Source organism: Molossus molossus, unplaced genomic scaffold, assembly GCF_014108415.1.
Source record: "Molossus molossus isolate mMolMol1 unplaced genomic scaffold, mMolMol1.p scaffold_m16_p_28, whole genome shotgun sequence".
NCBI classification, from domain to species: Eukaryota; Metazoa; Chordata; class Mammalia; order Chiroptera; family Molossidae; genus Molossus; species Molossus molossus.
Window position 1 is genome coordinate 510,280 of NW_023425364.1, and position 25,650 is coordinate 535,929.

The window sequence follows — 25,650 nt, forward strand, 5'->3', positions numbered from 1 at the left end:
GAAAGACTATCCCTTCCCACTAAATGTCAGGAAGTCATTTTGTGAATGAAGTAAAATGCTGTACAGGAAGCTCCTAACAACATCCTAGCTGTGTCCTAAAGAAATGTTGGTCCCTCTATCTCCCTCTTATTTGAGATGCAGTTTTTTACTAAAGTTGATTTTTAATAATTATAATAGCAACTACTTAATAGTACTGTTTCTGTGTTAGGCTCTATTCCAAGGACTTTACGTACATTAGCCCACTGAGCGTCCTAACAACTCTGTGGGGTAGGCATTGTCGTTTCCACTAGTGTATAAATGAGGAAAGTGGGCACAGGGAAATCAAGTCATTTGCCCAAGTCACATAGCTAGTAAGTGGTGGAGCCTGTATCCAAACCCAGGTAGCTTGGCTCCAGAATCTGTGGGGTAGTAAACTTAACACCTCTCTGTTGGAGATTTTTCCTTTTGGCTGGGCGCAGTGAACTTTATTGATGGTGTATGACAAGTTACGGCTCCCTAAGCCCCTCCCCTTCTTCAGGGGGCCTGGGATGGAAACTGTGGAGGTCAGGAGATTCTCAGTGTGTTGGAGGATTGATTTGGAGTTAAGGAATCTCGGTAGCTGAGGGCCTCTCTTCCTGTCGCTGGGGCTGGTGGTTCAGGGGCCTTAGAGGCCACATAGACCAGAAGGTCCACCGCCCTTTGTGTAGTCGGATTCATTACCGTACCAGGAAATGAGCTTGACAGTGTGGTCACTGAGCAGCCCCAGCCCCAGCATTGTAGCTGGAAAAGTGGGTGTTACTGTTCAAGTTGAAGGAGACAGACTGGTCCTCAGCACAGCCCAGGACGCCCTTGAAGGGGCCTCTGACACCTGTGGCACCGCCTTCTCGATGTCAGCATATTTGACAGCTTTCTCAGGCAGCAGGTCAGATCCCCAACCAACACACGGGGGTGGGGACATGGAAGGCCATGCCAGTGAGCTTCCCTTCCGCTCAGGGATGACCTTGCCCACAGCCTTGGCAGCGCCAGGAGAAGCAGGGATGATGTTCTGGGCAGCCCCTCAGCCATCACGCCACAGCTTCCCAGAGGGGCCATCCATGGTCTGGGTGGCAGTGATGGCGTGGACTGTGGTCATGAGTCCCTCCACGATGCCAGAGTTGTTATGGATGACCTTGGCCAGGGGGGCCGAGCTGTTGGTGGCGCAGGAGGCATTGCTGACAGTCTTGAGGGAGTTGTCATGGTTCACGCCCATCACAAACATGGGGACATCCATAGGGCAGAGAGGATGACCCTCTCGGCTCCACCCTTCAAGTGAGCCCTAGTCTTCTCCATGTAGTGAAGACACCAGTAGACTCCCCAACATACTCAGCACCAGCATCACCGCCTTTGATGTTGGTGAGATACTGCTCCTGGAAGATGGAGACAGGCTTTCTGTTGATGCCAGGCTCCCTGCTGTCAGCCTTGACTGCGCCTTTGAACTTGCCATGAGTAGAAGAATCACACTGGAACATGTAGATCACGTAGTTGAGGTCAATGAAGGGGTCATTAATGGTGACAATATCTGCTTTGCCGGAGATAAAAGCAGCATTGGTGACCAGGCGCAGCCAATATGGCCAAATCTGTCCACTCCGACCTCCGCCACTGTGTCTCGGGGCTGTGGCTGCTTTTACCTGGCACTGTGCAGGAAGACACGGCTGTCTATTGAACGGGAGGAGCAGAGAGTGTTGGGTGACTTTTAATAGCTTAGGCCTATCATGAGCTTTTCATTCTGGAGTTTGGTGAATGAAGGACAGTGTTATGACATTGGTCTCCCCGCCCAGATCTCTCTCTCTCTCATGCGGAGTGTTCTCTTGTGAACGCAGAACCCCAGAACTTTTGGCTCAGGCGATTGGTTTGGGGGATGTGGTTCTGGGCCCTTCTTGCTTCCTGCCAGGGCCTCCTTGTTCAGGAGAAATGTAACCAGTTTTCTCTCTGACTTCACAGAAAAGGCAACGGATGGCTCCCTGCAAAGCGAGGACTGGACGTTAAACATGGAGATCTGTGACATCATCAATGAGACAGAAGAAGGGTACGTGCGCCCTCCGCCCCTCCTTGGAAGCTTGTCGGCCCCTGGGTGTCACTCAAAGGCTGTCAGGGCTTGAAGGTGTCGGGTGTTTTACTTTTTGTTTTGTTTTTAGTCTGTTTGCCTTGGCATTTAATATGCTAACACTGTTTTGTTTTTTTTTAATTGATTTTAGAGAGAGAGGAGTGTGGGGGGAGAGAGGTGAGAAACATCGATGTGAGAGAGCTACATCCATCTGTTGCCTCCTGTGCACTCCCCAACCGCAGATCAAATGCACAGCGTAGGTATGTGCCCTGACTGGGAATCAAACCCTCGACCTGCCGGTGCATGGGACAATGCTCCAACCAGCTGAGCCACACTGGCCAGAGCAATAGGCTGACGCTCTTCATTATCTCTCCTGTTCCTGATGGCAGTGCTGAGTCAGAGCCCTGGCAACCTCTTTTAATAGCCTGCTTTTCATTGCAAGTGAAAATGCAGTTGCTTGGTCACTTGGTCCCCGGTGGTCGTTGATCTGTACAGCCAGACCATCGCCTCTGCCCACCTCTCCTCCTGTCCACTGGCTTCCCCCGCAGATGTGCTGGGTGGGGCCCAGGAGCCAGAGAGAGCGCCTCCCTGCGGTCTGGGGTCTCTGCCGTGGGCGGGCTGCGCCTAGGCCGCCCCTCTGGCGTCCCAGTGCTACTGAGTCTTCTGTTGTTACATCTTGCACGACATGTCTACCTCCTCTATATCACAGCCACATTCTAGTCACACTTCTTCCGAAGTGCTCTGTGTCTGGCCCTCTGTCCACACCCTGACGACGGAACACATCATCGCATGTCATCATGAGCCGTCTCCGTACTGGCGGGAGACAGCCTGGACCAGGCAGCCCTGCAGCGCGGCCCTGCCGCACGCAGCCCTGGGGGCCAGCCTCTTCCGTGGGCCCTGCTTTCACCCACCAGGTTGTGCGGGATGATGCCCTTGGGTTAGGCCCTGCGTAAGTCCTGAGGACACAGTAGTGACCAGGGCAGACTCCTGCCCCTCGGGGTCAGGCAGGCCCGGTGGGAGGTCCCAACAAGATAACTAGAACACACACCGTGGTCAGCTGGTGAGAAGACTATGGAGAGAAATGAAGCTAAGGAAGGAGAAGGCCAGGAATTAGCAATTTAAAAGGGAATATCAAGGGAAGCCTCACAGAAGTTGCACTGACCAGCCCTGGCCGCTATGGCTCAGCAGTTAGGTTAGAATGTCAGCCCGAGGACCTAAGGGTCGAGGGTTCAATTCCAGTCAAGGGCATGTACTTGAGTTGCAAGTTTGATCCCTGGCCCTAGGTGGGGTCGTGCGGGAGGCAACCAATGGAAGTGTCTCTCTCACGTCAATGTTTCTCTCTCTCAGATGAGGATTAACCAAAAAAAAAAAAAGTAGTTGCATTGACCAGAGACTTGAAAGAAATAAAGGGTAAGGTGTAAGGATTATACCAGGGAAGAACTTTCTAACAGAGGAAACAGCAAGCACAGGAGTCCTGGGACAGAGGGTGACTGGTGTGTTTTAAGAATAGCAAGGAGGCTAGTGAGGCTGGAACAGAGTGAGCGAAGAAGAGGGTGTTGGGAGGTGAGGTCAGAGATGTCCGGTCCAGGTAACACAGCACCACAGGGCCTCGGGCTGACTTCAGGTGGCAGGGGAATCCCTTGGAGGGTATGAGCAGAGAAAGGGTGTGGCCTGACTCTAGTTTTAAAGAGATCACTCTGGTTACCATGTTCAGAGAGGCCTGGCTGGGAAGAGACCAAGGGCAGAAAGGGAAAGACCAGTTAGGGGACTCAGATGATGGCAGATTTGACTAGGACCTGGAGGAGGGAATGAGAAACGATCTGATTCTGAATATACTTACAAGGGGGAACCGATAAAATGTGCCGATGGGAGTGAGAGGAGTTGAGGATAACAGGGGTGGAGAAGACTGGGGTGCAGTGATCAGCAGCTCAGATAAAACCCTCTCGACTGAGTTGCTGGCGCAGCCCCCTGTGGGCAATGCTGGGGTGCTGGCACGGAGGGGTCTGAGTGGGGGCAGTGGCCCGTTTTGGAGATGTGCGCTTGGGAGTCTTAAGTGAGAGGTGACCTGTTTCTGCAGCCTGATGTAGGTGATCATGCCTGGTGGTGTGGCTCTTCGGATGGAGTGTCGTTCCAGGGGCTGAGAAGTCCCAGTTCGATTCCGGGTCAGGCCACATGCCCGGGTTGTGGGCTCGATCCCCAGGGTGGGGTGTGCTGGAGGCAGTCGATGGATGTTTCTCTTTCATATCTATGTTTCCATCTCTCTCTCTCTCTCTCTGAAAAACAAAATCAATAAAAACATATTAAAAACATTGAAATATGGATGATCAGCTCGGTGTCTGGTACACAGACGGGAATCACAAAATTGTTGGGGACCACACTGCTAGTGCCGGAGTCACTGGGCTCACACTGCTGTCTTCCTGCAGAGCCGCTTGGGCTCCTCTCTCCCTTACACCCACTGCAGATTTCTTTCCTTGTCTGTCTAGCTGCCCCACAGCTGGAGGCACTCACTGAGCAGGACCGGGGGCTATGGCAGGGAGGTGTGCCCATTGCTGCAGACTCGAGAGCTGGTAGGGTGCCTCCCGGAGGGGCGGGCTCTGGGCTGAGCCGCAGGAACAGCAGGCGGAGAAGCTGAGGGTGCCTGGAAGGGCCGCGTGGTTGGGTGTAGGTGGCCTGGGTGTGCAGGGAAGAAGCAGGAGGGGTGTCTGCAACAGAGGCTGGAAAGGTGAGTTAGGCCAGGTTGTGGAGCCTCTTCCTGTGTCATCCTAGAGCTGGGCTGTACCTGCCCTGGGTGCATCTGCCTTTGCCTCGCTCTGTTGCCTGTCCCCCCTGCTGTGGCAGAGGGGCTCTCAGACACAGAACTCGTGAAGTCACTCCCTTGCTAATGAGCCTTCCCCTGCTCAGACCCTGGGGGCAACCTGGCCCCTCTGCCACTCCACTGGGGTCCCCACCAGTCTCTCAGGCCCTTGAATCGTCCACAGCCCTGGACCCTGTTGCAGGCTCCCCAGCTGTGAGGGCGGTGCACACAGCTGGGTCCGAAGGGGGACTGCTCATTCCTCGGGGACCGAGCCTCCTGCCAAGGCCTGGCAGCCAGGTCAGCTGCTGTCACAACCCTCAGTGCGCTTTCCTCCTGCAGTGACCCGCACTCCTGGTGCTGCATGTCTCAGAGAGAACCCAGTGCCTCCCGGGACTCCCTGTGCTCCCTCTGCCGGCAGGGGACTGCCAAAATCCCTCCCCACACCTCTGCTTCGTCTGCTTCGGTGGGGACCCTGCCCACTTCTCCCGGCTTCAGGGCTCCAGGCCTGTGTGCCTTCTGTTCCCTCCCCACGCCTCTCCCTTCCCTAGTCCTTTCCTACACTGCCTCTCATTTCCCTGCCCCTTGGACAAGTCCCGTTACAGGATTTCATAATATCCTCTATTGAATCAGTCGTCACATTTAAACTTCATGTGAGCAGAACCATCACACAGTGTGACAAGTGCTCCGAGTCCAAGCTTCCAGGGCGAGCGAGGCTGCTGCAGTGGCGCTGGCCAGCTGGGGCCACAGCAGGAAGGCTTCTGGGAGGAGGGGACTCCAGGTGGAGGCAGGTACCAAGTGAGGGTGGGTGGACCCCAGGCTGGGGGGCGGTGCATGCACGTAGGGAGGAGAGCGTTGTAGGATCGGGGGCCTGGAGCCTGGAGCCACCAGCCTGGGCAGGAGCCCTCTGTCCTCCGCTCACCTGTCATGTGACCCTGGTGAATTACTCAGTCTCTCCGGGTCTCCGTTTGCTCAGTAACAGGTGGGATACTAGTAGTGCCTATGTCATGGGTTTATGGCCCTCTCCTCTGCTGTTCCCTGAGCACCTACCGTGAGCTGGGCCCGTGCTGAGCCCTGGGTTGCGCCAGTGTATGCAGCGCCCACCCAGCGGCCCTGGGCAGCAGGGACAGTCCAATTAATGTTGGGGAAACTGAGTCCCACAGTGGTTTGGTCACTGGGCAAAGGGCAGGTACAAGTCCAGGAAGACCTGGCTCCAGCCTCCAACACTGCGTGCACTCCTCTTGTTTGTTCAGAGTTCTCCGTCTGGGAGGCTGGGGTCCTGGTGGGTAACCCCCCCCCCTCGGGCTTCTGCCTAATGTCCAGGGTCAAGGTCAACTCCAACCTGAGTCCTGTGTGGCAGCCCCTTGTGTCCTGGGTGCTTGGTCATTAACTGGGAGTGCCTGGCTGAGCAGCCTGACTGGGAATATTTTAGACCCCGTTTACCAGGCCTCACCCAGTCCTACCTACCCAGGGCACAGGCACCTGGTTGGTACGTGCTCTCTGGTTCTGATGGGCAGCTCTGATGAGGACGTGCTGACCTGGTCGTGCTCATGCCCATCTCTGGACTTTCCAGCTCTCTGAAGCTCTGTTCCAGCCTCCAAGCAGGAGGGGCCGGAGGAGCAGCTCTGGGTACATGCCGGAGAGCGAGATAATAGCTGAGTGGGGCTCGGGTGAGGGGGATGGGGTGTTCAGGGTGGGGGGGCAGGCATGTCCTCCATCCAGGAATAAGGAGGAAGCCTTTCAGAAGTGGCAGTTCTAGAGCCCAAGGACTCGGCGAGTTCTGTATGACTGGAAAGAAGGTCTCTTACGAGCCTGGGTCTGAGATGACGTTGGGAAGGCTGCAGATGGCCGGAGGCCTGATCTGAGGCCCTAGGGGCGGCCCCGAGGGGCCTGACCTTCCCTTCCAAAGCTGCCAGGGTACTGGGGGTCTTACACCTGTCATTACGTCCTGATTCTTCCTACTCCATCTGGGCTCTTGATTCTCCCTCTCTCTCCCTGTTCCCAACTCCTCACTGTCTGATCTGCAGCTGCTGCTGGAAACTTTGCAGTTCTTCTGACAGGCCTTTGATCCTCTCTCTGAAGCTCTTCCCCAGGGAGAGAGATAAATACTGGCTTTTGTGCTCACCCAGTCACTCTCAGGCAGTACTTCCTGAGGAGGAATTTTCATTTTAACTGCAACCCAGGAGCCTGCCGACTGGTTTCCCGCGCTGCCTCACTCCCGCCCTCGGAGCGCTCTGCGCTGTGCCCGTGAGCTGCGCGTGCTCGCAGTCCCGCAGGCTGCTCCCGTTTCTTTGCTGCATGGACGTTCACAGGAGGGGAAGGACACTCGGCTGAGAGGGATGGCAGCCGTGGCTCAGGCTAACCGTGGCTCGGCGGAGCCCTTGGGAGGAAACCAGGCTGTGCGCCTGGCCATAGCTGCCGGCCTTCACCAGCTCCAGTCCGCGGACAGTCCTCAAAGCCGAGAGCTTGTCAAGTCCCACATTTGTAGAATCAGCGCTCCTGTGTGGAGACTCACCACACTGCAGACATGCTTGGCCAGGGCCCTGTGCCCCTGAGAGCCTTGTCCCTGCAGACCTGGGATTTTGAGCCCAGAATCCCTGCGGGCAGCCGTTCCTCCAGCTGGGACTGGGATAGGGCTCCGGTGTCCAGGTGTCCTCTCGAAGCCTCGCCTCGTTGTGTGTTGTGTCTACAGTGGGCTGACGAGCAGGCCTTCACCTCCCTCCCAACTTCGTCATGCACGTTTGAAAGGACTTTTTCGTGGGTTAAGCGGATCGTAAATATATCGGAGCTGTAGGAATAGGAGGTTCCTGCTTACCAACCTTCAACTTTGCAAAGACCAGACATATCGAGATGTCAGCCTGCAAAAGGCTGCAGCCCACTTGTGAGAGTGAAAGACAGGCCACTGCTGGACTAGGGCTCCCCAGAGGGGGCATCAGCGAGCAGGGTTTCATGCTGGTGGTGGCACGTAGGTCCTCACCTTTGTTCAATCTGATTTAGGATAAATTAAATAATGTAAAACACAACCACTGTACCTGTGGTGCTGTTAGGGGCTGGCTGGGGACTCTAACTCCCAGCCGTAACAGTGACTTAAGAGAGAATGTTTTACAGTCCAAATAGCTTCCAAGTCAGCTTTTGAACATGGCCCATTTGTAACCTGGGGACTACCTATAATTCTGAGGTTCTCTTTGGGAATCCACGGCAGATCCATCACCTACCAGCACACAATTCCTTAGGTTTTGAGGAGATTAAGACTTTCTTGGGGGAAGTAGTCCCGTGGAACTGGGGAGGAGCTGAACATCCAGGCCTAAGCAAGGGCCTGGCCACTCTCCCTCTCTCTGGTTTCTTCAGTGCACCTGTGTAACAGTGGGTGCGGTTTGTTTCGGACAGATACTTGCATGTGATACAAAATTCAAAAGAGCTGCAAATAGACAATCCAGTGAAAAACCTCCCTGTCCCTCTGTCACTCATGTCCCTTCCTAAGGGGCAGCCCAAGTCACCAGCTTCCTGGGGCTCTTTCCAAGGGTCCTGTCCTCTATGCTGGCGTGTGCTGTGGATGTGTCTGTTGTCCTGGGATAGCTCAAGCAGTAGCATACCTCACGTACTGCTCTGCAGATGGTCGTGCAATCGTTTGCTCCGTATTGGTGTGTGAACACTGTCCGTTCTTCTTGCGGATAAACATGATTTAATTTAACCTGTTTCATATCGATAGACGTTTAGTTTTTTCCAAATCTTACACATTTGCAAGCATGTTACAGCCAATAACTTGGTATATATGCTAATTCACAAAAATGGCAGTGAATCTGTAGGATAGCATCTTGAAGTATGATGTTTAAGGATCTTGATATGTGCTTTCCTCCAGGCCAAAGGATGCCATCCGAGCCCTGAAGAAGCGGCTGAACGGGAACCGGAACTACCGAGAGGTGATGCTGGCATTAACAGTGAGTGCCGCCCTCCATGGTGGAAAGCACCTGGGAGAACCTGGGCCCTGACACTGCCACACTCACGGGCCTTCCCCGGCCCGCTCAGCACAGCCTCCGGGGTGTGCCGTGGGGCCTGGTGTGTGCCATCGGAGTGCAGTGGAGCCTTCCCGTGGCACCTGTGGGTTTCCCTACCTTCTTTGAAACGGGGCATGAACTTCACTGTGGAGTGTACCAGCAGGAGACGAGGCATGGGCAGCACTGACTGGGTCAAAGCCCACAGCAGAGCAGCCAGAGGCCTGGGTGTGGGTCTCCTGCCACAGTCTGCGTGAGACCTGGGCTAGCTGCTTCTCGGGTCCAAGTCCTCTGCAAGATGCCAACTTCCACCCCAGTGCCTGCCCACTGCTGAGCTTTTCAGAGGTTACTGCAGATGTTCACAACAACCTTCCCAACAGGTTTCATCATCCCCCTCACGGGGATGAAACATGGGCTCAGAGAGGTCTAGGGGTTTGCCCAGGCGGCACAGCTAGTGAGACCCCCGGCCGTGGGTTCTGGAAAACACTGATCATCACTGGGAGGTCCTTGAAAGGTCAGCCAGGTGACTCCTGTCATGAAGGAACACCCTGGTTTGTGCCCTTCCTTACAGTGTGAGAAAATTAAAAGGGACAATTTCAGGTGCTACTCTGTCTTAAAAGCTAACAGTTTTCAGATGTGACAAAGTCTGGGCCACAGTGAATAGATTCCTTTTTGTTGTTAATCCTCACCCAAGGATATTTTTTCATTGATTTTTATTTATTTATCATTATTTTTTAATGTTTATTTGTTTTTTAGAGAGAGAGGAAGGGAGAGATAGATAGAAACATCAATGAGAGCAAAATACTGATCGGCTGCTTCCTGCATACCTCCTACTGGGGATCAGGCCCACAACCTGGGCATGTGTCCTGACTGGGAATTGAACCAGCAACCTCTTGGTGCATGGGTCGACGCTCAAATACTGAGCCACACCAGCCAGTCTTTTTTCATTGATTTTTAGAGAGAGTGGAAGGAAGGGAGGGAGAGAGAGAAACATTGACACAAGAGAGACACATCAATCAGTTGCCTCCAGCACAGCCCTGGTCCGGCCAGGGACTGAACCTGCAACTCAGTTATGTGTCCTTGACTGGGAAGCTAACCCAAGACCCTTTGGTCCACAGGCTTACTTTCTAACCAGTAAGCCAAGTCGACCAGGGCATAAATTATTTTATTTTTATTTTTAAATTAAAGTTGACATACAATATTATTTTAGTTTCAGGTGTACAACCCCGTGATTAAACACTTATATAACTTAAAAAGTTATCACACTGATAAATCTAGTATCCATTTGACACCATACATATACCCATCTGACACACTACAGTATTATTGCCTACATTCCTAGTGCTGTACTTTATATCCCTGTGACTATTTTGTAATTAACACTCTGGACGCCTCAATTCCTTCATCTTTTTCACCCATCCCCCAACCCTCCCTCCAATCTGGCGACTATCAAAATGTTCTCTGTATCTATGAGTCTGTTTCTGTTCTGCTTGTTCATTTATTTTGTTTTTTAGATTCCACACAGAAGTGAAATCATCTGGCATTTGTCTTTCTCTGTCTGACTCATTTCACTCAGCACAGTACCCTCTAGGTCCATTCATGTTGTTGAAAGCTTTCATTCTCCTTTATGGCTGAGTCACATTCCATCGTACATATAAACCACTTCTTTATTCATTTATCTGTTGACAGACTCTTAGCTTGCCTCCATATCTTGGCTTTTACAAATAATGCTGCAAGTAACATATGGATGTATAAGTCTTTTTCGATTTTGTGTTTTGAGTTTCTTCTTGTAAATACCCAGAAGTGAAATTTCTGGGTCCTTCTTTGTCTCTTGGTATAGCTTTTGTTTTAAAGTCTATGTTGTCTGTTGTGTTGCTACCTCAGTTTTTTATTGTTTGTTTGTTTCTATTTTCATGAAATATCCCTTTCCATCCCATTTCTTTCAGTCTGTGTGTATCTTTTAATCTGAAGTTAGTCTCTTGTCAACAGCTTATGTAAGGGTCTTGTTATCTGTTCAGCCACTGTATGTCTTTTGATTGGGGCATATAAAGTAATTGTTGCTAGATATGTATTGATTCATTTAGGATTCATATTTTTTATCTTTTTTCCCCTTCTTCTTCTTTTTTTCAATCTCACCCAAGGACATTTTTGCATTTATCTGTAGACAGAGCAGGAGGGAGAAAGAGAGGAAGAGAGAGAGAGAAACATCGATGTGAGAGAGACACATCGACTGGTCGCCACCCACACGACCCCAACTGGGGCCGGGGACAAACTGCAACTGAGGCATGTGCCCTTAGCAGGAACCGAACCCGGGATTCTCTGGTCTGTGGGCCAACACTCTAACCACTGCGCCAAACCAGCCAGGGTATTTCTCCTTCCTCTTAAAGAAGACCTTTTAACATTTCCTATAATACTGGTTTGGTGGTGATGAAATTTAGCTTTTTCTTCTCTGGGAAGCCCTTTATGATGTTCTTTGATTCTAAATGATAGTTTTGCTAGGTATAGAAATCTTAGTTGTAGGTCCTTGCTTTTTATCCCTTTAAATATTTTGTGCCAATCTCTTCTGGCCTGCACAGTTTCTGTTTAGAAGTAAGTTGACAGCCCTGTCTGGTTTGGCTCCATGGTTAGAGCATTGGCCCATGATTGCGGGTTCAATACTCAGCCCCGGTTGGGGCCATGCGGGAGGCAACCAATCGATGTGTCTCTCTCATTGATGTGTGTCTCTCTCTCTTTCTCTCTCTCTCTCTCTCCCCCCCTCTCCCTCTCACATTATCTAAAAATCAATGGAAAAATATCCTCTAATGAAGATTAAAAATGAAAAAAGAAATAAACTGACAGTCTTGTGGGAGCTCCCTTGTAGGTTACTAACTGCTTTTCTCTTGCTGCTTTTATTTGTTCTTTTTTTGTTTTTAAATCCTCACCTGAGGATATTTTCCCATTTATTTTCAGACAGAGTGGGAGGGAGGGAGAGAGAGAGAAAAAAACATTGATGTGAGAGAGACACATCGACTGCCTCCTGCACAACCCCACCAGGGTTGGGGATTGAACCACAACTGGGGTATGTGCCCTTGACCGGAATCAAACCCGTGACTCTTTGGTCTGCAGGCGGATACTCTAACCGCTGAGCCAAACCAACCAGGGCTCTTACTGTTTTTAAGATTCTCTATTTGCCTTTTAACCTTTGGCATTTTAATTATGATGTGTGTGTGTGTTGATGTAGGCCTCTTTCAGTTCATCTTGTTTGGGACTCTGCTTCCTGGACTTGTTGTTTTTTTTCCTTCACCAAGTTAAGGAGATTTTTGGTCATTATTTTTCTTAATAGATTTTCAATTCCTTGCTCTCTCTCTCCTCCTTCTGGTACTCCTATCTTGTGAATGTTGGTATATCTGATGTCCCAGAAGCCCTTTAAACTATACGTATTTTTTGGGATTCAATTTTCTTTTTTCTTCTTCTTTATTGATTTCAGAGAGAGAGAAACATCAATGAGAGAGAACATCAACTGGCTGCCTCCTGCATGCCTCACACTGGGGATCGGGCCCACATCCTGGGCATGTGTCCTGACCAGGAATAGAACTGGCGACCCCTTGGTGCATGGGTGGATGCTCAACCACTGAGCGGGATTCAGTTTTCTTTTCCTGTTCTATTTAGGTTCTTTCTGCTACCTTATGTTCCAAATCACTGATTCAGTCCTGTGCTTCATCTAATCTACTGTCGATTCCTTCTAGCATAGTCTTCATTTCGGTTATGTAATTCATCATTTCTGACTGGTCCTTTCTCATGTCTTCTACCTCCATTTTTATGTTTTATATCTCTTCGTCGAAGTTCTCACTAAGTTCCTCTACTTTTTCCCTAAGTTCATTTTCCTTACAGCCATTGTTTTGAACTCTGCATCTGGTAGACTGCTTGCCTCCATTTTGTTTAGTTCCTTCACTGGAGTTGTGTCCTGTTCTTTCATTTGGGACATGTTCCTTTGTCTCATTTTGGCCACCTCCCTGTGTTTGGTTCTATGTATTAAGTAGAGTGATCACATCTCCAGAACTGGTAGAGTGGCCTTATGATGTGGCAGGTGTTTGGTAGGGCCCGGTGGCATAGCCTCCCCACTCACCTGAGCTGGGTGCACCAGGTGCCTCCTTCTGTTACAGTTGAGCCTTGATTGCTGTTGGCCTGTCGGTAGGAGGGATTGACCCCCCCCCAGGCCAGTTGGCTATGAGGACCGGCTGCGACCATAACCAAGAATCAGCAGCGCAGGGGCTGGCCCCATGGAGCAGAACTCACGTCAGCGAGACTCAGGTGCTCACTGAGTCCACCCCTGGAGTGCATCACTTGTGGAAGTGGTTGGGTGGTGCTTCCATGTGATCTGAAGCTGTCCACTGCTACTGTGGCTCTGGGGCCTCTGAGCATGCAGCCACCTTCTGGGAGGGCCAGCCGCCACCTGTGACCTGCCCGAGGCCACCCCCGTGAGCTACAAAGTGATCTTCAGATGGCTCGGACATGCCCGGATCTTCACTCTGATCTGTGAATCAGAGTGGCTGCCGCTGGTGCCCGGCCTGGGGCCACCTAGCATAGGAATGGGGTACACAGAAGCCAATGCTGCTTGTCGGAGAGGTTTTGGGAAAGTTGCCAGCAGGAGCCGAGACACTGCTGAAAGGGCTTGTAGGGAGGGCAGTTGGGGTGGGTGCAAAAGTTGGGTGGGCCCAGTTCTCAGGGGATCACCAGGGCTGGCAGCACAGGGGGAGCCATGTTGGCGAAGACTCAGAAATGGCACCCACCTGCCCTCTCCTGGGGACAGGCCCAGTCCAGGAATAGTGGCCTCTACCAGCGCTTCTGATTGGGAGAGAGCTGCCCCTTCCGCTCTCTCCCCGATGCCAATAATCCAGTTCCTGCCAGGGTGTCCCCTGTGCCTTTTGAGCTCCTGCCCTTGTGCTAGAGCTGAGGGGGGGGGGGTCTGAGGAGTCTGTGCACAGCTCTAAGAGGAGCACCTGGGACCCCAGAAGCCCCTGTCTCCCTCAGCCACAGCCTCTGCTGGTTTTTATAGCCAGAAGCTGTGGGAGCTTCTCTTCCCAGCACTGGAGCCCTGGGCTGGGGCCTCGTGTGGGACTGGGACTCCTGGCTCCTCAGGGTGGACCTTTGAGTTGGGGTGGACATGCCCGTTCTGCCTATCGACTCCCCCACCGTCTTGGTATGGCTGCTGTTTTATCTCCTCAGTTATAGGACTTTGGTCTCGTGGCTGCTTCTTTACATCCTTGTTTGTAGAACTTCTGTTCAGCTGGATGTTGGGCCATTCTGAATGGTGGTGGTTCTGTGGTTGTCATTTTGATGTGGTTGTGGGAGGTTCCCAGAACCACGTTTCCCTGGCCGCCCTCTTGACTGGAGATAACCTACAGTGAATTCTTGTCATGGAAGCTGCAACAGTTCAGTGCTGGGCTTTTCTGTAGGTTTGAATAATTTGTTATTTATCCCAAACTGCTATAACATGTCTCCTTCTAAGACAGAGAACCTGTTCAGACTTTTTGCCCAAGTGAAAACTCAAGACTTTAGGCGCATTCTCTCTGCCAGGGAATTGGGATTTGAATGATACAGGAGAAAACACCATCGAGAAATACATTGAAAGCTTCTGTTTTTTTCTCAGAATTTGAGCCATGACATTCATTAAATCCAGAGCTTGCCCAAAATGAATTGTTTTTGGTAACTAAAATCACCAGGGAATGAAGTAACATGTCGGGACATTTCCCTGTTATCTAAGCTGCATCCTTTGTGTGCCCAGTTTCACGGCAACCACTCTGTTGGGAGTCTTTCTGAGAGTCTCTGCCTTTATTTTCTTCCTGCAGCAGGGCAGGCTGAGCATCGTTTAACCTTTCCTGAAGGTCAGGTCTCATTTAGAATTACTTTGTTCCCAGCTTTATTGAAATGTTATGGACATCTAACACATGTAAGTGGAAGGTGTGCACTGTGGTAATTTGCTACACATATATATTGCAAAATGATTACCACCATGTTAGTTAATACCTCATTCCCTCCCCGTGTGTGTGTGTGTGTGTGTGTGTGTGTGTGTGTTGATAGCATTTAAGATCTACTTTCTTAACAACTTTCAAATACATACTAGAGTATTGTTAACTATAGTATACATTAGATTCCCAGAACGTACTCATGTTATAGGTGGGAGTCTGTACCCTTTGATGAACATCTCTCCTCTCCCTAGCCCTTGGTGACCACCGCTCTACTCTCTTTCTACAAGTTCAGCTTTTTTATATTTGCATATAAGTGAGAACATACAGTATTTGTTTTTCTCTAGCTGACCATTTCACTTAGCATAATGACCTCCAGGTCTGTCCATGTCGCAAAAGAGAAGATTTCTTTCCTTTTTATGGCTGAGTACTGTTTTATTGTGTATAGTACCAACCACGTTTCCTCCTCCTCCTCCTCCTCCCTCCTCCTCCTCCTCCTCCTCCTCCTCCTCCTCCTCCTCCTCCTCCTCCTCCTCCTCCTCCCCTCCTCCTCCTCCTCCTCCTCCTCCTCCTCTTCTTCTTCTTCTTCTTCTCTTTTAGAGGGAAAGGGAGAGAGATAGAAACATTGATGAGAGAGAACATCGACTGGCCGCCTCCTGCATGCCCCCCACTGGGGATCGGGCCCACAACCTGGGCCTGTGCCCTAACCGGGAATCAAACCAGCGACCTCTTGGTGCATGGGTCGATGCTCAATAATTGAGCTACACCAGCCGGGCTAACCACATTTTCTTTTTTTTTTCTTTTTTTTTTTTTTTATCCTCACCCAAGGACACTTTTCCATTTTTTTTGTTCAGATAGAGCGGGAGGGAGAGAGAGGAAGAGAGAAAGAGAGAAACATTGATGTGAAGGGACACATCGAGTGGCCGCCACCCGCACGACCAACCAGGGCCGGGGACAAACCGCAACCGAGGTACGTGCCCTTAGCGGGAACCGAACCCGGATCTCTCTGTACCACAGGCCGACGCTCCAACCGCTGAGCCAAACCGGCCAGGGCCTAACCACATTTTCTTTATGCATCAGTGGACACTTAGGTTGTCTCCATGACTTGGCCACTGTGGAGAATGCTGCAGTGAACATGGTGTGCAGATATCTTTTCAAGTTAGTGTTTTCATTTTCTTCAGATAAATACCCGAAAGTAGACTCTGGATTATATGCTAGTTCTATTTTTAATTCTTTGAGGGATCTCCATATTGTTTTCTGTAATAGCCGCACCCATTTGCATTCCCACCAAAGTGCACAAAGGTTCTCTTTTCTGCATCGTCACCAACATCGTCTCTTGTCTTTTTTATTACAGCCATTCTAGCAGGTGTGAGGTGATATCATTGTGGTTTTGATCGGCATTTCTCATGATTAGTGATGTCGAGCATCTTTTCATATACCTGTTTTCCATTATGTCTATTTCCGTTGGGAAATGTCTATTTAAATCCTTTCCCTATTTTTAAACAGAATTTGTGGAGTTATTTTTGCTATTACATTGTATAAGTTTCTTCTGTGTGTTTTCTGTTTACTCCTTATCTGGTGTTTGTAAGTAGGTTCTCCCATTCTGTGGGCTCCTCTCCATCTTCCTGCTTGTTTCTTCTGTCATGAGAACCTTTTAGTTTGATGTAGTCCCACGTGTTTGTTCTTGGTTGTGTTGCCTCTGCTTTTGGTGTCATATCCAAACATCTTTGCCAAGATCAGTGTCAAGGAGCTTCTCCTCTGTTTTCTTTCCGTCGTTCTATGGTTTGGGGTCTTACAAGTAAGTGCTTCGTCCCCTTTGAGTTAATGTTTGTGAGTGGTTAGGGGTTCAGTTTCATTCTTCTATGTGTATATCCAGTTTTCCCAGCACACTGATCAGGTTGTCCTTTTCCCCAGCGAGTCTTCGTGGCTCCCTTGTCAAATGTTACCTGACTGTATGTGTGTGGGTTTCCTCCTGGGCTCCTGATGCGAATCCGTTGGCTTGTGTTTGTTTTTATGCCTGTGTGTCTTTTACCTCCTCAATTAAAGGTATTCCTACGTATATTTTTAAATTTTAATATTTTAATTTTAGTGATCAGGTTGTTGCTGCAAATCCAGCGATGCCCTTGGGAGACTGATGAGATCCCTGCACCAAGGCCCTCATCTGGTGCATGTCAGCCCACTGCGCTCAGTTCCCTGCTCCGGTGGGCCTCTCCTCACTCCATATCCGTGCATGTACTGTTCATATCTGCCCCAGACAGGAGTTAGTCAGAGGTCCTAAGGGCTCTCTGAGTGGGCCTTCGTGTACGGACCGGAACATCTGCTTCTGACTGCTCAGAGGCACCTTCTGCTTCCTCTGTGGGCTTTGGCTGATTCTAGAGCTGCTGCTGTGTGTTTCATGACATACAGCCCATGGGGCAGAGCTTGCCAAGGGCCTCTGGCAGAGTGGCTTGCCGTGCATCGCTGGGCCCCCCTGGCGGCGTGGTCCTTGCTGCCAGGGGAGACGGCCGCGTCTCCTACTCTGCTAGGCTTTGGGGATGCCAGGTAGCACAGGCCACCTCTGCGCAGGCATGTCCAAGCCCGTGTGTCTGAGCCCCGGAGGGCCTGACTGTGTCTGCTGTCTAGGAGAACGCCAGCCTGTGCTAGATGGAGCGCATCCTGGCCCTCAGCGGCCCTGCTCTGCCACCTCAGCGTCCCTGCCCGTCTTTTTCCAGGTTCCTTCCACCACTCTGTCTCCCGTTTCCCCTCCTGCGCCTCGTGAAATAACCCCTGCTTTCTGCCACTTGCCTTGGCCTCAGCAGCCCACCGCCTGTGTGGGAAAGTTAGGGGACACCTTCAGAAGATCCGAGAAGGAAGGGCACTGAAGGTTCCTTGAGGTCAGGGAGACCTCCTGCAGTTCCTCTGGGCAGCCCCCAAGGTCACTGTGAGAGGGAATGCTGGCCACCTCGTGGTCTCCTGGAGTCCAGCATGAGCAGAGGCTGCAAGAGAGAGCGCCCCGTGACTGAGGAACTCTCCTCGGCCCAGGATGCTGAGCTTCGGTCTCCTCGGCAGGCCATATGGGGCCCGGAGCCGCCGTTGGGGCAGGCGTAGGGAGAAGGCGCGGCTCCCACCGGTGCAGGGCTGCAGGCCGGGGACCGGCCAGCTCCGGCCTCCTGTCCAGCCACAGTGTCTTCTTCTCTACACTGGGCTAGTCCCCACCTCACAGGGCTGTTGGAAAGGCCACACAAGGGAACGAGAAAGCTGGCACCCGTGACATGGGGGATGCTGACCTAGGCAGGGTCAGGTGACTGCACGGGTTTGTTTCCGGAGAGCTAGGATGTTCAGACAACTGTCTCAGGGCTGCAGAGACCCTCTAGCTGATACTTCTGAGTCCAGGGGCCTGGCTCTGGTCCTGGGGGGCTGCGAAGCCGTCCCGTGCCGAGTGTCGCGCAGCCTTTGCAGTGTAATCTGTTGCCATAGCTTGCAGCACTGCTAGGTGCTTCAGACACACTCCATGTCGCCCTCACCCGGTCCTGTGAGGGGTCTCCTGCACCCACTGGGCAGATTAGGAAACCGAGGCCAGACAGATTTGTCCTGGGCCTCAGGAAGAAAGCGGTGCAGCGGAGAGTCAAGCCCACACAGCCATATGGCTGGAGCCCGCACGCGCCTGTGCTTGTCTGTGTGGCTAAGGTCTGCGTGCCTGCTCTTTCCAGACATGGAGGGTGGGCGGGGTTTGGAGTGCATGTGGGCCTGAAGGCCTCCTGGCAGCTGAGGTCACAGACCATTCATTAAGGGTGGACATTCCTTTGTCATTTTCCATTTCATTGGCAGGATCAGGGTTGTATGGTGTGTGAGAGGTGTGCGTGCATGTGTGCATGTGTGTGTGTGCGTGTGCATGCATGTGTGCTTCCTCACATACCAGGGCTGATAGTGTGCTGGCTAATTCAGGCTGCCACAGCAGTCTTCTCTATGACAGAGCACATGTCCCACTGGCTAGTGCCTCACACCCACAAGCCCAGAGAGAGGAATTAAAATGCTAATTTTAAGAGACTACTCAGTCCTTTCCTGCGAAGCTGATGTCTACATTAACAACTAATTGATTTTTGTGCAAGGGCTGCCCTCACCCTGCGGCACGACTGCTTTGGAGAGTGAAGATGCCGACCCTAGAGGAGATTGTGGGGCAGATGATCCGGGAGAAGGGAAGGGCTGGACACTGAGCTGCTGTGCTCAGTCCCCGAAGCTCCTCAGGCCCCCAGGTTGTCACCTCTTCCTTCCCTCCCGCAGGTGCTGGAGACGTGTGTGAAGAACTGCGGCCACCGCTTCCACGTCCTCGTGGCCAACCGAGATTTCATCGACAGTGTTCTGGTCAAAATCATCTCCCCCAAGAACAGCCCTCCCACCATCGTGCAGGACAAGGTGCTCGCTCTGGTCCAGGTAGGGCGCTGCGACGGGCTGCTCCTCCGTGGGCCGCATGCCTGCCATCAGGTGGAGAAAGAATGGAGACTTCTGGGTTTAGATATTTGTTGCAAGATACTTCCCTCTTATACTCATCCCACTGGAACGAAACCCGAAACGGTGGCTGTCCCGCCGTTGACAGAGGCTTCACTGAAGTTTCCTGGGTGCCTCGCCCTCTGCTGCCCTCAAGGGCGGGTGGGCCCTGACAGGACTCAGCCGTCAGGGATGTGTGGAGCAGGAGGTGTGTAGACTAGGGTGGCGCCAGCTCCGGGGCAGGTGGGGTGTTGGGCAGGTGGTGTTCAGGAGGGGTTCACTGAGGAGATGGCATTTCTGCTGGACCCTGGAGGATGGCAAGGAGCTGGGTGGGAAGGTCAGCGTGCCAGAAGCATCACAGCAAACAGAACAGCCTGTGCAAAGGCCCAGACGCGCCGAAGAGGCCGTTGGCACGTTGGGAATGTATTCATTATTCATTGCTCTGTGACACATTATCCCAAGATTTAGCAGCTTAAAACAATCAATGTTTATCATCTCCTAGTTTCTGTGGGGCAGGAATTCAGGAGAAGCGTAGCCAGGTGGTTCTGGCTTACTCATGAGGTTGCAGTGATGCTGACCGGGATGGCCTCCTCTGAAGGCTTGGCTGGGGCTGGAGGAGCCACCCCAGGCGGCCAGCCCACGTGGCTGCGGGCGGGAGTCCTTACTTCCTGGCTGACCCTTGGAAGGGGGCCTGAGTTTCTTGCCATGGGGCCCTCCTAGTGTCCTTGCCACCTGGCAGCTGGTTTTCCCCAGAGCAGGGAATCCGAGAGAGCGTGAGGAAGATGCTGCAGTTCCCGATGGGAAGGGTCTCAGAAGTCACACCCCATCTTTCTGGTCAGTCTATTTGCTAGAAGGGAGTCATCAGGCCCAGCCTCGGAAGTCTGGGAATTGAGCTGTACCTCTTCAAGAGAAGAGGATGTTTTAAAACCGTCACACGGAGAGTAGACTGCAATGAAGAACGTGTGGGGCCAGGAGAGAAGCCCAGAAAGATGGCCAGGGCTGATGGATGGGCCACGCGTACCCTGAGGAGTTGGTGCTTTGTCCTAGAGGCAGCGGGGAGCCACGAGGTGTTTCCGAGCTGGCTGTGCAGTCAGACCTGGGTTCAGCCAGTGCACCCTGGTGACAGAGTGAAGGGCCCGTACTCAACAAGCACACCCAAGGTGTGGGTGGTGGTGTAGTGCAGGGACGAGAAGGGTCAGCAGGAGCCGGGAGGAGAGGAGACCAGCCCAGGGGTGGAGTAGGCTAAGAAGTCAGGAGGGGGTGTGATCCAGGGGCTAGACTTTGGTGGTAGTGGTGGCACCAGACGGAAGAGGGGCCTGAGCCAGGGAATCTGCCGGCTCTGTCCTTCTCACCTGTGTCTGGGCCTGAACCCTCCGGCACTCAGACGCTCCCCCATCTGGTCTGCAGTGCACAGTACACCCTCTCTACTGGTCTTCAGGCACCTCTGTGCTAACGTCTCCGTCACTCTCACTCCGAGCTCCCTAGAACCCGGACAGTCATCCCCAGGGGCTCGAGCAGCTGACTGTGTTGAGCAGGTGTTCAATACATTCAGCACATTGTTCTTGTTCTTTTTCTTTTGCTAATCTTCACCAGAGGATCTTTTCCCCGTTGATTTTTAGAGAGAGTGGAAGGGAGGAGGGAGAGGGTAGAGAGAGAAACATCACTTTGAGAGACATCAATTGGTTGCCTCCTGCACGTGCCCTACCAGGGGCAGGGATCGAACCTGCAACCCTCGGTGCACAGGCCGCTCTCACCCCTGAGCCAAGAGGCCAGAGCCCTTGTTGTCTTTCTTAATGAATGAATGAATGCAGTTTGCTGATACTCTAAGGGAGGAGTGTGGGTGACAGCAGAGCCCGGTGACATGCGTCCTTAGATTGTCCCTGTCCCTTCATTCTGCACACCAGCCCAGTCTCTCTCTCTCTCACATACACACACTCACAAGAGGTGCAAATCATCTCACCCCCTACCCTCTCACCCCCACCTGTGCCCCCTAAACCTCCTCATTCTGGGCTGTCCCCAGCATGCTCCCTTGCCTCAACAGCCCCAGTATTTGATGTCAAGAATATGAATAGTGGCTTTTTCTTGCAAAATGGGAGGCACCCAGCCTAAACTGTGCAGGGCCACAGGTGAGGTCTCTCTGGAGTCAGACCTGGAGAGAGGACCTCTTGTGGCCCAGCAGGTATGGCCATGGCAGGGGTCATGATCCACACTTCTCTGCAGTCTGGTTCTCCCTGGAGACACCAGCCTGGCACACCTGCCCTGCCCTGCAAAGCTTTCCCATCAGTCACCACCTCCTCCCACACTGCTTCTTCCCGCTGTCTCACTTTGGCTGGTATTTCAACTTCTCTGGGCTTCTACCTCCTTATGTAACATTGGGGCTGCACTCCTGCCCTTCTGCTCCCAGCCCCGAGTCTGAGATCATCAGTCCGGAGCAGCACAGTGGCCACACCCACGCCTGAGGACGCCCCCTGCTGGCTGCCAGGGACGGGAGTGGGATGAGGCCAGGAGGCCTTGAAGGCTCTTGACCAGGACAGTCTCCTTGGGAAAACGGAAGGGACTGTGGGCCAGGGCACTTTCACGTGGGCTTGAGAACCTAACTGGTCAGGGCGCTCCCTGCCCGGTCCGGCAGCTCCCTGGAGGACGCTCCTCTGTGGCCGTGGCTGGCTAGCACAGACAGAAGCAGCAGCGCTCAGAGCTGATGGATGGCTCGGCCTCTGCAGAGGGGCGGACAAAAGGCAAAAAAGATCTGCCTTTTCTTTTACTCTTTACTGAATTATATACACAGGAAATCACATACTTAAAAAGCATATTCAGCCTGATCAGTGTTCACAAACGACATAGCTGTGTGACCAGCCCCTATGTTGTGAGGGGGAGTGATTTCCCACAGCGTGGACGGGCTCTTCCTGTCTGAACATCACCTGTGTGGACTCTGTCCTGGCGCTCTGCCGTGTCTGTCTGCGGGCCTCACCTCGTCCCCGTGTGCCCATGGCCTCTGTCCCCGCCCTCACGTGGCCGTGCAGGGGCCTGCACTGTGGTTGATGACCTCCCACTGTGGGTGGGGCCTCTGTGAAAGGGGCACCGTGAGCTCAAGTACAGTCTGGTGAACACATGTGCTCATTTTTGTTGGGTGTACGTGAAGTTGAGTGGGTGAACTGCCGTCTTCGCTGGTCGGAGTGGAGTACTGCTCACCCGCGGTTCGGCCCGGTAGCTGAGAGGGCGGGGCCGCCGGCAGCCTCCTGTTCTTTCCTGCCGGGCTTGCCGTGGGCTTCTCACCCTCGGGGCCAGCTGCCCTTCATGACGGCTGTCTCATGCGTGGACAGGCACTGCTTCCTGCCAACCGCTGCTAACCCCTGGAAAGAAGTGGTTTTACTTACATGTCGAAGGTGGATAAAGCCCCCCAGAGAGTCTGATGGCCTCCCTGGAAAAGCAGGTGCTGCTCCCACTGTGGGACAGGAATGGGGGGCTGGGCTGCAGCTCCCTTGCCAGCCTGTGAGGGGCAGCAGACTACCCTCTCAGTGCAGCTGGACTGAAGAGGGGTTCAGGGAAGCGAGTGAGTGCCAGAGCTGCGGCAGACTCCCGGCACCCTTGCTGTCACGGCGTGTCTTGGTGCTCTTCAGGGCCGGGCCGGCCCCTGGCGCGGCGCTCAGTGGGCCCACCGCGTGGGTGCACCCTTGCAGGAGGGAGCCAGCTCTGAGCGTGGGAGGGAGATGCTGAGGGCAGCGCAGCCTCAGCCGACTCGGTCACAGCCTCAGCTCCCTGCAGTTCTGAGCTTCCGCCTTACGGCCCGTGGCTGCTGTGCCCCTTCCTGGGGCACCTGAGTCCCAATTGCTGAGAGGACAGGAAGGGCACTCCCACTCTGTGCGTCCCTCGGCCTCCCCCTGACATTGTTTTCAGAAGCAGAATCAATACCGTCCTGCAGAGTAACCTCGCTATGGTCATGCCCTTGCTTCTCCCCCCGCGCCCCGTGCCTCAGCAGTGGGGTCCAAAGTACCGTGGGACCTCAGTTCTCCGGCTTAATTCCTTCTGGAGGCTGTTCGGGAAGCAATTTGTTCGCTAACCTAATCATTTCTTCCCATTAGAAATAATGTAGCCCTGGCCTGCGTGGTTCAGTGGTTAGAGAATCAGCCCATGCACCACAGGTCACAGGTTCCATTCCTGGGCAAAGGCATGCACCTGCATTATGGGTTTAGTCCCCACCATGGTCTGGGTGCATGCGGGAGGCAACTCATTGATGTGTCTCTCTCACATTAATATCTCTCTCTCCCTCCCTCCCTCCCTCCTTCCCTCCTTTCTACTCTCTCTATAAATCAATGGAAAAAATATCCTTGGGTGAGGATTAACAACAACTAAAAAGAAAGAATGTAGCCCTGGCCAGTTTGGCTCAGCAGTTAGAGCGTCAGCCTGCAGTCCAGAGAGACCCAGGTTCAGTTCCCGCGCAGGGCCCATACTTCGGTTGCAGTTTGTTCCCGGCCCTGGTTGGTCGTGCAGGAGGCAGCCACTCGATGTGTCCCTTTCACGTAGATGTTTCTCTCTCTCTCTCTCTTCCTCCTACTCTATCTGAACAAAAAGTAGAAAAATGTCCTTGGGTGAGGATAAAAAAAAAAGAAAGAATGTAAATTGAATTAATTTATTCCAGACCCCCCAAATGATTGATTCCCTGTTTTAACCTTTCTTATATACAGTACATGTCTAACGTACTGTTTAAGCTATAAATAAACACTTAAAAAAAAAGTGTGAAATGTAGATGAAAATTGAACAAAAAGGAAATGAAATGTACAGTAAAAAATGAAAGTGTACATACACACGAGTACCTCCCTGTAATGGTGAGGACTGTCGAGGTCTGGACACGAAGAGGATATGGAGGGACGCTGTGGTTTGGAAGGGGGCCTTTCCATGAGACGTCAGGTCGCTGTTCTGGGCTCTTTCTCTTCTGTCTCTGCTCCACTAGAACTTGCTTCAGGCTCCCTGGCCTCTTTCACCAAAAACCTACCCAGTGATGCTTGGTGTTGCCTGTGTCTTGACACTTGCCTGAAGGGAGACCCTGTGTTGTCACTGTGTTGTCGGGGTGATTTTTCTCAGTAAAACTCTGCGTTTCTCCCCATTTCCCCAGCATTGCCTTGGTTGTTGAAGGAGGAGCATGCTCCCTTCCCCCTCTCTAAGAGAGCTCCTTATAGGCCATCTGCTGCTCCCTCCGAAGGTGCTCAGCTCAGTGCTGCGTCCCCCCAGCTCCACTTCCTCCTCATCCACCTCCAAGCCCTGGACTTGCCTGGGACACATTGTCCTCCACAACAGACCCGGGCTCGTCCTCAGAGTCCTCGGAGTCCCTTCCAGTGGCAAACTCGGCCGACTGCAGGTTCTGGAAGACACTCCCCCAGCTCTGTGTGTGAGCCTCCAGCAAGTAAGGCTATTACAGTGTTGCTGCCAGAACCCCCCGGGCTACCTGGGTCGAAGAGGTCACCTCCAAACACTTGGAAACACTGCTCCGTGTAGAGGTCCTTCACATTAGACGTGACCCGGTGGCCCGCGGTGGACGAGGGAGGGTGTCGGGTGGGAAGACCTGCCAGGGATGCAGCTGTGCTCCTCCACCTCGGCCTCCAGCCTGGAGGGTGGGCAGCAGCCTTGTCCGTCACAAGAGGCGCCCTGCGTGGCATTGTTTCTCCCTGGGGTGTTTCTTCGCACTTGGGGCGAGCACTTCATGAACCTGCTCAGTAAGAAACGGCCTGGTGACCCAGGCTGCTGCTAGCCCTCCACGTCCCATCAGCTTGCTCCTCTGACGGCGCTCTTCTTGAAAGCTCGCGGGTTTTCAGAAGGGCAGGTGAGGAGAGGCGTTGCTGTGAAGTCCCACTGGTCTCCCACTCTGCGGCAGCGCCTATCCTGCATGGCTGTGACCCCTCCTTCCAGAGAGGCCTGTCTCACCACAACTGGCCTTGTTGGGGGACAGATCCCTCGGCCTCTACGTAGTCTTGAAATCTGTCACGAATTTTCAGCAGCTACTTTGTTAGAACGGGCGGCCTCCCGTTCCCCACTCCGCTATGATGCACTCTCTCCTCACATGTGTGGACCCACCCGGCCGGCCCTGAAGGAATCCCTTTCCACGCTCGTCCCGGGGTGTCTCGGGAGGTCAGCAGGCAGCATCTGCGCCTTTTCACACGCGTGCCTCCGAAATGCTGTCACCAACCAACTGCCTTTTGCTCATCCACATCAACCATTTTTCTGCCTCTTCAGTGCCCTGTGATCGTTGTTTCGTGAGCATCTTCACACCCTTCGCCACATTGGCACTCCTGATGGCCTGTTTACGTTTTAAAATTGGGCTAATCCTCGATTTCGCCATGCCATACTCGGTAGCCAGATCAGACGCACGAACACCTCTATCATACTTTGCAATTATTTCTTTTT

At 52.7% G+C, this 25,650-nt stretch overlaps 1 protein-coding gene across 7 annotated transcripts in view; it reads left to right on the forward strand.

Annotated features, from left to right (window-relative positions):
* The window catches only part of TOM1L2 (target of myb1 like 2 membrane trafficking protein), a 124,935-nt gene that overhangs the window by 66,106 nt on the left and 33,179 nt on the right, over nt 1-25,650 (forward strand). For all 7 annotated transcript variants that reach the window (XM_036278395.1, XM_036278399.1, XM_036278397.1 and 4 more), the window contains exons 2-4: nt 1,960-2,044; nt 8,713-8,791; nt 19,051-19,200. In XM_036278395.1, the coding sequence (XP_036134288.1) occupies nt 1,960-2,044; nt 8,713-8,791; nt 19,051-19,200 (314 nt within the window). The remainder of the gene's footprint in view (nt 1-1,959; nt 2,045-8,712; nt 8,792-19,050; nt 19,201-25,650) is intronic.